This window comes from Protopterus annectens, chromosome 2.part0, assembly GCF_019279795.1.
Source record: "Protopterus annectens isolate FY-2018-M chromosome 2.part0, PAN1.0, whole genome shotgun sequence".
Classification (NCBI taxonomy): domain Eukaryota; kingdom Metazoa; phylum Chordata; order Ceratodontiformes; family Protopteridae; genus Protopterus; species Protopterus annectens.
Window position 1 is genome coordinate 53,845,694 of NC_056728.1, and position 14,699 is coordinate 53,860,392.

A 14,699-nucleotide genomic window follows, 5' to 3' on the forward strand; every position below is an offset into this window, starting at 1 on the left:
CAGGGTATTCTACTTGGGGCTGATGACTGGAATCTAGTTTCAGCCAGAGGGGATGTATTCAGTGGACCTAGTATGCGATGGACGACCCTACTGGACTAATTTCTTCAAAAATGTTAAATCCTATGGTTGGAAAGATTAGCCAGTGACCTAGTGATGGGTCAGAAATATACATACTACTACTGGTATAAGAAGAAAGCAGGGACCTGATTGGACAACATTTATATAACTGAAGACTGTCAAATATTGAGTAAAAGAGATATCAGTAAATCCAATAATACTGTAAAAACCATGCCTCTATTTAAGTGCAATTATTAGTCCCATCAAGACAAAACAGAACGAGACAAAGGCACCTATAATCACACTGGTCGAGGAGTGAGTAGCATAAAAATTTTATAGAAGGTTGTTGGGAGGCAGAAATTGATGGGATTGAAATGCATGAGGAAGTCCTACAGATGAAATGGGATAAATTTTAGGAAAGCTTTAAGAAAGCAATGATGGAAAGGGAGACAGAACAATGGAATGAATATACAGCAGGATACAGATTTAGGTTAGAGAGAATGAGGGCACTGCAAGAAATGGGGGGGCAGAATCATCAAGAACAGCAGGAATCAGACAATTTGAGACAGACAATGGAAGAACTGTTACGTAATATCGTACAAAATATAAAAAAAGCTGCCAGAAGAATTTTTTATTATGAAGATAAATCTAGGATACAGAGAATTTGTTCGTTTGTGTATTTCGGCTTAGTGGGTCGCCACAGCGGAACTCTGGTCTGCTAATGATTGGTAGTTGATTTTTATGTGCCGAGTTACCAGCTCTGACGCACAACCTTTAACGAAGGTACGCCCATTCATGCATGTCTCCACGCAGAAGACGCTCTAGCTGAGAATCGAACCGGACTGCGTCTTACTATAAGGCAACAATGCTACCGCAGCACCACCACTGCGGTAGATCTAGGATACAGAGAATATTAACTCAAAAACTTAAGACAACCAAATGTGGAAAGGAGTACAAAAAATTAAAGAAAAATAAGATGGAGGACTGCAAAAGACGTGGAAAAAATAACACACACAGTGAGAGAACATTTTGAGAGACTGTATACAAGACAATCCCTTTGAAGGAAATGGCAATCAAAGTTAAAAGCTTTCCTGCGGAATCTAGTGTTAACAAGATTGTCAGAGAGGGAAGCAAAAACATTACTAGCATCCACTTCTTAGCAAAAAAACAAACAAAAAAAAAAAGAGAGAAGCTGGACAGATAAAGCTGGTAAGTCAGGACAGCCAAAAAGCATGCCAGCAGAGATTTGGAGAAAAGGAGGAAACAGGTTAATTGGGGTATGGCAAATTCTCTTTAATAAGGTACAAATAGAAAGACAACATAAACATACAGACAATCTGTAACATCCTTGCTGTCTGAAAAAGGAAACAATCCCACCAACCCTACTTCATATTGCCAAATATCTGTATTAAATCAAGATTACAAGATATTTATAGCAATTCTTGCAAGCAGTCTGGCCAAAATTCACCCAAGTTTAATATTAATAAACTAGGTCCAATGTGGGTTTATAACAAATGAGCAAACATTCAGCAATATACATAAAGCCTATATGTTTCAACAACAGGTAGAAAAGAAAGACACTCCATTAATGTTTGTTAGGACAATTCAGACAACTACCTACAGATCAAGTACTGATGAAACGGACCATAGACTTGTGAGAGTCAATGTACTTGAAATAATTAGCAGGGCTAATACTGTTGGCTTCAAAAAATGGCCAGAAAATAAAACCCCATAGAGACCCCAACAGCACAGGAAGTAGTACAAGTGAGAAATGGCCTAAGGAAACTATAAATGCGAAAGCGAGCAGGCAGAACAAGGAAAGGTCAAACACAGAAATGGGCAGAATGGCCACAATTGAGAGAGGCATGGAAGGCACTTTATGTGAAGCAAAAAAGGCATCAAAAATTCGTTTTTGGAGAGAGACAACAACAAAGTTAACAAAATGGCTGCTGGGATATCATAAACTGGTGGGACACTGGAGTCTATATCATTAATGACTAATAAAATCTCGAGGCAGATTTAAAGTACTGGATAAATAATAGAAGATAATACATGAACTGACATCAGACCAATTAAATGAAAGTGAATGACCTTGGTATTGGCTTGGTTTAACTGGTGATAACATGTTACCAATAATAGGTAATTGCCTGGATGAGATCTGTTACAATTGCTGTATATACATATATATATATATATGTGTATATATATATATATATATGTATATATATATATATATATATATATATATATATACACACATATATATATATATATATATATATATATATATATATATATATATATATATATATCTGTGAGAACTATAATGACAGTAATAGTAATTATTTAGTGAATTTATCACATTTTTACGTTCTACATTATAAAGTGAAAGCTTGAACAATGTAAAAAAAGGAGTATCTTCTGTTATTCATGCTCTTTAATGATGTATGGTAGTGGTTCTGCAAACATGCAGAGTACACTGATGTTTGGAATTGAATATTAAGAGCAAACTGTACACAAAGCAACAGGGTTACAACTAAAATGTTTTTCGGCTTTTCCCGGTTAGGAGTCGCCACAATGGAACTCCGGTCCGCTAATGACTGGCAGTGGATTTTTACAGTGCCGAGGTCCCAGCCCACCCAATCTTCAAAGAAGGCACACCCATTCATGCACACACCTACCTGCATGCCTTTAAATGTCACTTGACTGTGGACAGGACATGCAGACTCCACACAGAAGGCGCCCCAGCCGAGAATCGAACCGGAGAGCCTCTTGCTGTGAGGTGACAACACTAACCGCTGCACCACCACAGGGTTACAACTGCTGGTAGTATAATGTGAGTAAAGTGCTAGCAAGTAAATGTGATATCACACAGATATTACATGAAGTTAGAGGTCATAGTGCAACAAAATAGATAATATGCAAACTGTTGTGCACTGAAATAACACTTGGCTTTGGAAAGTATGTTATTAGTTGAGATAATGAGAACTGCATCATGTAGTTGTACTGGCAAATTATGCTTGTTTAATAGTGTTCGGGCAGAGTCTCAATCTGTATTAGCAACAAGCATATCTCTTAGGTTGGTTAAACAGAATGATGCCCTGGAATTTATCCACATGTAAGTCTCCATAGACAAAGTCCCACGCTATATTGTAGCAAGCTACAGTTCACCCACTATGCCTCTGGAATCCCACAGCTCATACCTAGACCTACTGGAGACATTCATCATTAAAAAACTACTCCTCTGTAGACTGGAAAACATACACTGTTTCATACTTGCAGGCACAACGATTCCTGGACTATATTAACACAAATACCCTTGACTAGACATTGTGTACGCCCACCAGAGGTTTAAACATACTAGTCCAGGTATTCAGGTCTATATCGCAAAATCGAACTTCCAAAATGTTGAACACCATAAGTTCAAATTTGGAAGATAGAATTCGGATAACATCAATACTTCAAAACAGCAAATTTTTTCCCAGGGAAAACATTTGCTGTTCCGAAAAACACACACATAACACAATCACACCAAACACCTTCAAAACCTACACTAAACCTAACATACACCACTATCTATGCACTATCCTTAACCCAGCCCTAACCCTAAAGTCCGTCACTACCGCACAATTACCTGACCCGCGCCCTAACCCTAAAGTCAGTCACTACCGCACACTTACCTGACCCACACCCTAACCCTTAAGTCCGTCACTACCACACACTTACCTGACCCGTGCCCTAACCCTTAAGTCCGTCACTATCGCACACTTACCTGACCCGCGCCCTAACCCTAAAGTCCATCACTACTCGTTCATACATATACCTTGACCCGGTCCGAAAATGCCGAAGCCGCAGAAACGGCCAACTGAATTTTTTCCCTGGGAAAGAATTCGGGTTTCCGCGGCTTCGACATTCTCAACTTTCGAACTACCAAGTTCAGCCTTCCAGTATTCGGCGTTCACAACATTCAAATTTGTGACATAGACCCCAGATATTCACCAACATGGGAGACAGCTACACCGCACCCACCCCACCCAATGCCACGTCCTCACTGGTGAGGTCGTACCACAAAGCTGTTTCCTTCTAAATAAAAATCAACTTGGTAAAACCAGCAAACCCTGTAACAGTTAGGAAATATTCCGAAGCAAACCACATCATATTAAGTGACAGTCTGTCAAAATTTAATGCCCCTCCCAACTCCAAATTTACAGCAACCTCTCCAGAACTGTTCACAGAGACCCTGTATAACCATGTAAATGGCTATATAGAGGCTGCTGTACCTACTAGAAGGAAGCCCAAACAAACTCTAAAACCATACCATACTAGTGGAATCCTAACATTAATAGTATATATAGCATAATAAGAGCTCTCTAATCAAACTAAACAGGAAACTAAGGGGAGTAAACAAGTCCAACAAGGCCAATTACGAAGACGAGATAGCCTCACAGGCTAAAGACAATCACAAGACGTTCTACAGATATGGCAAAAACTGCAAAGGCAGAACACACCAGTGTACCGAACTGGCGGTCAATGGTGCCACCTTCACTGGAAGCCCATCAAAGGTTCTTTACAAGTAGAATCCAGAGCACAAACACATTATCCTATACAGATCACATTAAAGCTTAACCTCCATACTTGGTCTCCTACAGGTTACTGAGAGACGATCTATGCCTGGCATACAAGGCATCCTGGATGGACCTTTTGTACAGCCGTAAAGCAAACAGCATCAGAACCACTAAATCCAAGGATTTAAATTTTGCTTGGGACATAAGCAAAACATGTTAGTGAGACAGATATATGTCTCAGAGGATCCCCTATGCCCTGGTACAGGCTCTTCATTCATGTGAAGCAGAGTCCATCCCTAACCCTATTTAACTGTAAACTTGACCAATGGATAGGAAATCGGAAATTTGCCGAAGGTCTGGTCCCCATGTCCCTGACTGACAGAGACAGACAGTAATGCCTAAACTAACATATCCTCACATAACCTTTAGAAACCGCCTAACCAAAATACCCCTCCCAATAAAAGCCATGAACTACAGCAACACATTTGGGTTGAGTTGCGCAGCTAGGTTTATAAAGGCTCTGGTGCTCGTTAGAATAGTATATACCAATGAATCTATGAACCTTTAAGACTCTTTTACTGAATCACCCAAAGACCCTACTGTACACTCACATAAAATCAAATAAACTGAAGTTATGTGGAAAAACAAAATAATCAGGACTTTACAATATTTTCTGAAATATAAGGTGCAGCTGAAAGCACTGGATGAATATGCAGATGGAAATTTAGCCAAAAAAGTCAACAGAGCACGTAGGTCATCGATATTTATTTAGTTTAGTGGGGTTTTTCTTGCATATGGCCCTAAATGCCTAAAGGAAAAAATAATTAGATACGGAATAATGAAGCATTCCACTAACACACATAAATCAAATAATCACATTTCAAAAAGCAAAATTAAGACATCAGGAAAATACAAACTCCTCTATGTGTTTTGAGAACTTTGTCACAACCATGTGCTATTAACACAACTTACATCTAAATACCACTGAAAATACCTTTTGAGAGAATTTGTTTGTATTAAGGTGGTTAGTTAGCCAGAGTTCCATTGCATTCTGCATCCATTTCTGCGGAATGAATGAAGTGTTTACGGCACTTCACTAAACACAGCAGAAATAAACAAGAAATAGTGCACAAAACGTGTCATCACACAAAACAACACATAATACTTGAAACAAGAAATAGAAGAAAATTACTCGATATTAACCATGCAGTCATAAAACATGTCCTCATGTTCAGACACAGAAAAACTGTACCATTTTCCTGTACTAAAATGTACATAATGACGTGGTCTACACCCCCAACATAGGGCTTCACACTGTGATCTACTTTACCATTCAGCCATTTCCAGCTTTCAGTTATGCAAGCAGAGATCTGTGTATGTATTTCATGTTTCTCAGATTCAGGAGGATCACATTTTAGTCAAATATACTTCTGTAAATAGCAACATCACAAAGGTAACAAAGAAATGTGAGAACTGTCTGTAACCCCTTATTTTAAAATAAAGGAATGATTTCTCATGTACATGGTAAGCCAGTTGCTCACCGCATGAGAGATGGCTCATAGGGGCTTCATCAGTACAAATTCTATAAGGCAGCCTGACTCTACATCTGAACCTGGAAACAGGAGCCGGACAATGTCAGGCTTCTCAAAGATGCCAATCTGTAACTGCCATCATGACTGTTACATGCAGGACCTCAAATAGAAAAATGGAAATAAATTCCACTAAGTTAAGGTCTGCCAGGGAAATGATATGTTAGACTATATCAAACAGGTTGTAAAGGAATGAATAAGTAACCTATTATCAGCACAAGCTGATCATAGCCACATGAAAGAAATGTAGGGAAACCAGAAGGTCGGAGATCAAAATGAACAAAAAACAAACATTAATTACGATAAGGAACACAAAGCTGACAGCCTAAATGCCAATTAACCTTTCACCTTCATCTTAACAGGCCCATATCCCTTTTGGCCAAAAGTCATGGATGATGATATGGTCTATGTGGCCTGTAAATCCACATTCTAAAAACAAGCTGATGCTTGTGCTTAGAGACTTGTGCAATTGTCAACAAACTAGAAGCACTACATCTAAAACATTTTTTCACCAACTCGGTGTGGCAATGCCACAATCAGGGGAAAATGCTGGTGACAGTTAATGCAAAGATGTATTTATGCATGTACTGCCTGCATTTCAGTCTTCTTTTCTAAAAGTCTAGTCACACTTTAGGCAAAGACATGCAATGAAATCTGACTTAAAGCAGTAGTGCATGTGATGACTGTAAGATATTTAGTTTCAATGATATTCATCAAATCTCACTTCACTGAGACTGCTGCAAAAATCATCTCAACAGAAGACAGTTTCCAAAATTAAATACAACATAATGTTTTGTTTGTGTGATGAGGCAGGCCTCCCTCCATCTTGTAAAGGGCTGTGCCTCATGTAATCCCTTAACTTGTTTGTACAATCAATTTAGAGAGTGCTGCATCTTGTGCAAAAAAGGGCAGTTCTTAAATCACAGAAAAGCAAAAGCAGACGTCAGTGAAGAAGGCTGCGTTTGATAAACTCCTGGGACTGAATGAAAATCAAATTTCCACTCTGATAAAACATACAGTTAAAGATACTAACAAAATGATGTGCTCAAACAGCTGTGTAACACTTCTCAATTCTTTATACCCATCTTAGGAGAACTTTTTTCTTTAAGAATGAGTTAGTGACAAAGATGATTCTGACGAGTGATGTGGACCATCCAATCAGACTATATAATCCTTGAACACCCTACTGACTGTCCAAAGCAGTTCTCCCCAACCTGTTTTCCTTTTGTTGCTTTCACCTCCACTCCCCAACCCGCAACCTCAATTTGTCTAGACAGATGTGTTAACATCAGACTAAAGACCTGACTTCTATAACTCAATGGCATAAACAAAGTGTGAAGGCAATCACCACCTCCTGTGTGAAATGAACTCCCTAACATCCCCTCAGACTCTTTAACTGTAAACCAATCACAGCCATTTTCTGGCTGTGCGGTAATTACATCTCAGGAATCTGCAAATTTCTGTTACCCCTGCCACTATTATTCTAGTTTTAAACTATGTAACTATGTTTTTGATCCCTGCAACTTAGTTATGCATTTTAGACCATGTTAACTAGGTGAAGCCAATCATACATAAACAGTGTCAGTGACACAAAACATTGCACTGGCCTTTGGTGTGGGAAGATCAGAAGGCTGTAGGTTCTACTTCTACTCCATTTGATTGGATAGCTGGCACTGCAGTGCATCAGTGGGGAGAAGGGGCATGCACTCCTGAGTGTGTCATTCTCTGGATGAGATGTTAAACCAAAGTCCCATCTGCTTGTGCTGGTGGTAATTTAGGTGAATGTAAGAAATCCCATGACACCTTTCAAAAAGATTAGGGGAAATTCCCAAATGCCCTGGTTAAATTTCTCATTACAGTACAAATACCACCTCAGGTCTCCTTGAAAAGAGGCCACTACTCTAGTGGGACTAACCGTCAACAAAGGATAAGTACACAAAAACAAGCAACTGCCTGTTTCACACTGAAATCTTGGTATCTTTAAGTCCCATTTTCATAAATGCAAAGTATGTTAGTGGATAACACTACATTCAAACCCAGTTCTACATACTACATTAACAGCCCCTCTCTGTTGCAGCTATGCATGCATTTATCAGATTGTGCTTAAATGTATTTTGTAACAATTCCTGGGCGCTGGCTGAAAATGATTCATAAAGAACAAAACACATACCTTGTCACAAAATTAAAAAAAATACTTATCTGAAATGTACAAACTCTGTCTATAATTCATTATTCTAACTTCTAGGATACAATTTAGAGCTCGTTTGAAACTGCCTAGATAAGGCCAAACTCTTTCTGTAAAGTGCGCATGTTGCAAACATAAACAGTACAAAAGACATGAAGAATATTACACTGCACTGTAGACAATGACAAACCAATCAATCTCTGCTGCTCCTCCATCCTTCTGTGCATATCCAGGTTACCTCTACAAGCAATTAGTTTCATTGAAAACATTATAAATAATTAAAATAAAGCAGCCTCAGATTTTCAGTGGTGTTACTGACAACAATGACTATTTGTCTCATTTAATTGAATATAATGCTAAATACATAACAATTTTGTTACACAAAAGACATGGTGTGTTGTTACAAAACTTCACAGACAATGCCATCCACAGAACATTACTTTATCTAACAAAACAGAAAGAGTATACTACTGCAAATGCTTATAAGCTGTTGAAATTCTGTGAATGTATTTAACATTAATGATAAGGCTGGCACACTAAAATCCTCTTTACTGGGAAAGTCAAAGAGTGCCACGCAGATCTCACATTATACAAGAAAGACTTCATGGTATTCAAGCCTTGCTTCTTCCTCTGAAGTTCAGCATCTTACTCATGCTGTACAGCCTGGTAAAAAACAAACGGTTATGGCACAACCAAACAGAAAACTATTACTGCCAACAAAAGAAAAAATGTGCAAAGGAGAATGTCTCAAAAAAAGCAAGCTGTGATAGGAAGAAAATGCTACTAGCTGTTGTGAGTCTTTCAAAAAAGAAAATGAAAGAAAGCAAATCTGCACTTTACATAACCACGCTTTAAATGACAATCTGGTACAACCAAGAAAATGCACTGCCTACTCTGATCTCTAAATTACATCAGTGTAATTTACACAAAATAAAGAATCCTGCAGAATAAAAGCAGCAATATTTTATAGCACATTTGAAATTATATATTCTGTGCTCTGCAGCTGTGTTCCAGAGCCTGAAAGTAGAGACTGCCAAGTAAACACCAACACCAGAATCACCATACCAGTGGCTCAACAGATATACTTATGGGAAAGCTGCAACCCCTTCAAGGTAGACCATGCCAGACAGGCTAATTACTACAAAATGTAACTGCTGCTGTAGAAGACATTTACCATTACTTGAGCACCCATGACTGCAACTACAACAGCATGTTTCACTGCCACTGCAGCTGAAAAGAAATCCAAACTAAAAGCAGACTGACTTTGCAACAAGGTTTCTACTTCAAAATAACCTTCTTTCCTAAACCGGAGTACAATGAATGGGACAATACCAGGGGGATTATAAAAAAAATACAGTAAAATAAAACATTCTGTCGTGCTTACAAACCTGGACGCATTAAAAATACAATGCTGCACAAAGTATGTCAATCACCTCATGCAAGTTTCAGTCTAGATTTACAACACTTAAAGAAAACAATAACTGAATCTCGGAGCACTGCATTATTATTGTTTTTGAGAGCACTGCGTTATTGAGACAGTTTCATGTCCCATGCCTGGAATGTGCAAGACTACAACAGATGACACTGCAAAATTCTGCTTTTCACAGAAGCCATGGCAGCCTGTCAATTCTTCACATGGGTGGTCCCAGCCTTACAGTACTGTAACAGTTACTCAGACTATCATTATATAAAAATTTCCCAGGGTCCACAAACTATAAATTTGAGTGCAGTTGACAGGTGACCAAATGCCAAATTTCGTCCTAGACAAAATAAAGCAATGTACAGTTGTCTCCTAGCACTTGCAGCATAATAGACACTACCGTATTAATAAACCTGTCACCCCCTTGCTAAAACAGCCACCCTGAACATGACAAGAAACGCTGCTAACCCCATGGTTCACAATCTACATATAGTCCAAGATTTGCAGACACTGCCTCAGACAGAATCACTGGCAATGGGCCAGCGCTCTGATGGAAGGCAGAATGCATTTATGTACTCAGACAAGCAGAGTCTCACCCTGTTAGCAATAATCCAAAATATCATACAATAATGAAAACAGTTGGCTACAGAACCCATTGTTTGTTCTACCATGGTGCATAAATGTCTCACTCTTTCTATGAGCACATGGCAATTCTTCATACGACTTCCTGAAACAAAAATGTTAAGTCACAATATAGCTGCTTCTGCATATCTACTTCACAAACACCAATCGCTGGCACTCTTCCTCAATAACGTGAGCCTCAAACAAGGGATTCTGTCTTTTGTTTTCTTCAAACACACAACATCAACCTACAAAGCACATCATACACGCACACAGCCTTCAGTGCTGGCCAGAAAACCCGTTCCATTTCCATCTGTCAACTCCAGCTGACTGCATTCCTTTCGTTCTTTGATCTTTACAGAACTTCTCGCAGCGCTGCGTAAACATATTCAATTCAGTGCTAATTCTTGACATCAAAACTTCAATAATATATTCACAACTGCAAGCATTTTTTCCATTACAAATCATAAACAAAAGTGATGACAGGTTTAAGGACCTGCTCTTCCGTATGCCAGTATTACCATTCTCCAAAACACACGGAGGATGTTGGATTACTGCACAGTTCAAGCCAAATGCAACATAATTTCTTTTAATAAATTTAAATGCGGTTCACCTGCTGCCAGTTCTCCTCCAGGGACGGCATGGCCGAGAAGTAGCCTGTGTCATGAACCAGCTGAAGCTCTTGGAAAATACTGCAACTTGCCAACCCATCCATTTTTATTGTACGATGTCCCTTAAATGATGCTGCGTAGAAAACAATGAAATGAAGTGCTAGGTAAAGCAGTCGTGCTGAAAAGTGCTACAGCAACCCCTTAATCTCCAAATATTAAAGGGATGCGATGTGCAAACAGGTAGCCCTTGCACTGCCAGGCACAGTGTCCTGGTGCGGGAGTTAGGCTTAGTTCACCAGTTAGCAGCGGGGATGCATCTCGCGCATGCTACCCCAGGGGCTCGTTGGTGCACTAAGCCTTCTCCGATTGCCCCAGTCTGTTATTAACCTGACATGGTCGGCCACTGCTGCCGTGATTCCTGATAGCTATACCCTTCCAGCTCCGTCCCTGATCGCATTTTTTTCTGCTTTTGGATCATTCACTTCTTCAATACTCTCTCTCTCTTTTTTTTTTTTTTTTTTTTTTGGCAAAGTGGAACACAGATCCCCCTCCCTCCGCGTCTCCTCCCACTCTTTGAGCTGGAGTCCCGAGGATAGACACTCGTGCTATGCGTGACCATGTAAGGTAAACAAGAGATTGTGACATCACGGCCGCAATCACTGGTGCCATTGGAGAAATATATGCTAGGCGGGATTATAGCTAACTGCTCCATTTCTATTGGTCCGTATTTGGTTCTCCCACTTGCCGTATTTGGTAATGTATGATAGCTATTTTTAGAGTCCTATATAAAAGGATGGCGTCGTATGTATAACAAGGAAAATGTAGTTTGGAAATAGGGAGAACGTGTTAGAAATATGTATTTCCTTATTGGAGGGAGCTGCAACGCTGCAACTTTTATTTTATACATTTGATTACAAACTAAGACTTCCACATTCGATTTACGGATAGTTGAATTTGTATTATTGGATTTTGCTATATTTTATCTGCTGCAGCTTTCTTGTAACTAAATTTTCTGAACTGTTGTCATGTTTAAAATGGAGGTTGACGGCGTGTTTTGTGACCTGCCACTGTGTGATATGCTTTGTACTTCTGGGACAGTTTGTATCCTTGAGACGGGCTAGTTAGCCGATGTAATATAAGTACAAAATAATCGTAGTTGCACAGTACAGTAACTTATACAGTTATATAGAAGATTTCAAGTGATTGCATATTTACCTACTGGGTTACAGTGTGACTCCAGTCCATAATAAATGACAGCAGCATAAACCACCTTCGCTATGTTTGTTGCCTGTTGAACACACTGAGGTGGCAGCACTGCACTGGCAGTTTTTGGGTCACTGTCTGCGGGTGTAAATATGGTAATGTACAAACCTAACACCAAACCTGCCAACCTCGTAGCACTAAAATCACAGCAGAGGGTCGCAAAGAGGAGCAGTTAACTTATTTTTCAGAACAGAGGGTCATCAGACATACAGTTCGTGATAAGGAGCCTTCGTATGGGCTTAGTTCAGTTATTGAATGCCATCTGTAGCAATATATATATATATATATATATATATATATATATATATATATATACACACACACACACACACACACTAAAAAAGACTTTCAGCTTTTCCAGGTTAGGGGTCGCCACAGCAGAACTCCGGTCCGCTCATGATTTGCAGTGGATTTTTACGGTGCCGAGTTGCCAGACCGACGCCCAATCTTCAACGAAGTCACGCCCATTCACGCTCGCACTTCCCTGCATGTCTTTAACATTACTCGATCGCAGGGAGGACATATAGACTCCATACAGAAGGCGCTCCAGTCGAGAATCGATTTCTGGGTCCACTAAGTGGACTCCACTTACCCATCTTGGCCTCCCCCAAACTAACTCCAGTTAAGGGGTGGGGTCGGTGAGGATATCTCAGATCTGTGTCACACTGCTGCCATGGAAAATTTTTCCCAGCTACTTCCCCTTCTCTGTTCCTGCACATAATACCTTGTGTGTGTGTGTGTGTTGGGAGGGGGGGGGTTGTTTAATGGGTCTAGCATGCAGAACCACGCCTCCCTTCTGCAAGTAGCTCTCTGTAGGGCACCCTGCGCACCTTCAAGTAGCGATAAGCAGCTTTTTTTGGTCTCAACAGTGGAAGTCTGACTGCTTCATATGGTACATGCACATGCCTCTCCCCCCCCCCCCCCAAGATGAGTGCTCCTGTCCACTTCTGCCAGCACCTCAGATATCCAAGCTGCTATTTGAAACTAGCTGGTTGGGGCTTTAGTCAGGGTTTTATCCCTCTATGCTACAGCCCTGGCAACAGCAATGTATGTATGTAGGTATAGCTACTCAGTGATTCTTTTTCCATGACTACACCCCCTACAGCTGGCTTCATTTTTTATGGGCAAGTAGAGATTGACAAGAAAGATAAATGTTTCAGAACAAATCCTGCTTTATATTTATCATTTGTTAGCTCTATATATGTGCACATTATATACATGTATTTTATTTATATATATAGGTGTGTGTGTTTATTTCAGATCAAATGTACATACACGTATATAAATGAGTGCCTGTATTTATCTATTTATTTATTTATTGACATTTGATTACAGGAAATTCCAACTGGGTAAGAGCGCATTTTCAGCAGAGGCCCAGGGAGAAAAGCTCTAAAACATTTCAAGAACTATTCTGCTTTACAATCTTTAAAAAAATACAAAAACAATTACAGTTTAAATAATTATACCAAATTAGACATAATACGAGAGCTTTGATTAAGAATAGATACAAGTTATATGACAATGATTTATTAGAGACATTTTAGCCAGTTTATAGAGAGATTTCGGTAATTTAGTATAATACAGGAATTGCAATAGGAAGTGAGAGAAAAACAGGCTTATGACATATTTAAAGAGAAAACCAGGAGAGAGAAACTGATAGAAGTAAGGATTTGAGTGAAGAAGGGAGAGTAAGGCAGAATAAGGTATGAATAGGTATTTGTTCACATTTAGGGATATAGTTTATCTTTTTGTTGAGCAAGAACAGATTTAGCTTTTGGCTATGAAGTATTTCAGAACGGTTTTGAAGGATGGGAGGGAGGGTATTGACCTGATGGATACAGGTATGAAGTTCCAGGCCTTAGCAACATGGTATGAGTATTGACAATTGTTTGTGTCTTTCGGCTTTTCCCGGTTAGGGGTCGCCACAGCGGAACTCCGGTCCGCTAATGGTTGGCAGTAGATTTTTACGTGCTGGCTTGCTGAGCATAACTCACAACCTTCAACGAAGGAATGCCTATTTACACATATCGCCACACAGAAGACGCTCTAACTGAGAATCGAACGGGCAACGTCTAACTGTGAGGCGACAACGCTACCGCAGCACCACCACCGCAGTCGGTATGAGTATTGACAATGCCCAGCAGATTTAGTCTGTCATTATGATCCAATGACCAAAAACTCCTGTCTGTCCACAAATCTATCAAATCTGCTGGGCATTGCCCAGAAGATTTGATAGGTTTGTGGACAGACAGGAGTTTTTGGTCATTGGATCATAATGACTGACTGGGAACATGCTTGTGTAGAATGTTATTTAGTGCTGGACAAGCAGATGGATTCTGGATAATGTTATAGGTGGTAAGAGGTTGTGTATATATTAGCTGATTCCAA

General features: G+C 39.6%; 1 protein-coding gene across 1 annotated transcript in view; it reads right to left on the reverse strand.

The window, feature by feature from the left end:
* KLF7 (Kruppel like factor 7) overlaps positions 1–11,574 on the reverse strand; it is a 294,428-nt gene extending 282,854 nt beyond the window's left edge. Inside the window, exon 1 of the mRNA XM_044060544.1 lies at positions 11,051–11,574. Coding sequence (XP_043916479.1) covers positions 11,051–11,152 — 102 coding nt within the window. The 5' untranslated portion in view covers positions 11,153–11,574. The remainder of the gene's footprint in view (positions 1–11,050) is intronic.
* Positions 11,575–14,699: the final 3,125 nt, after the last annotated feature.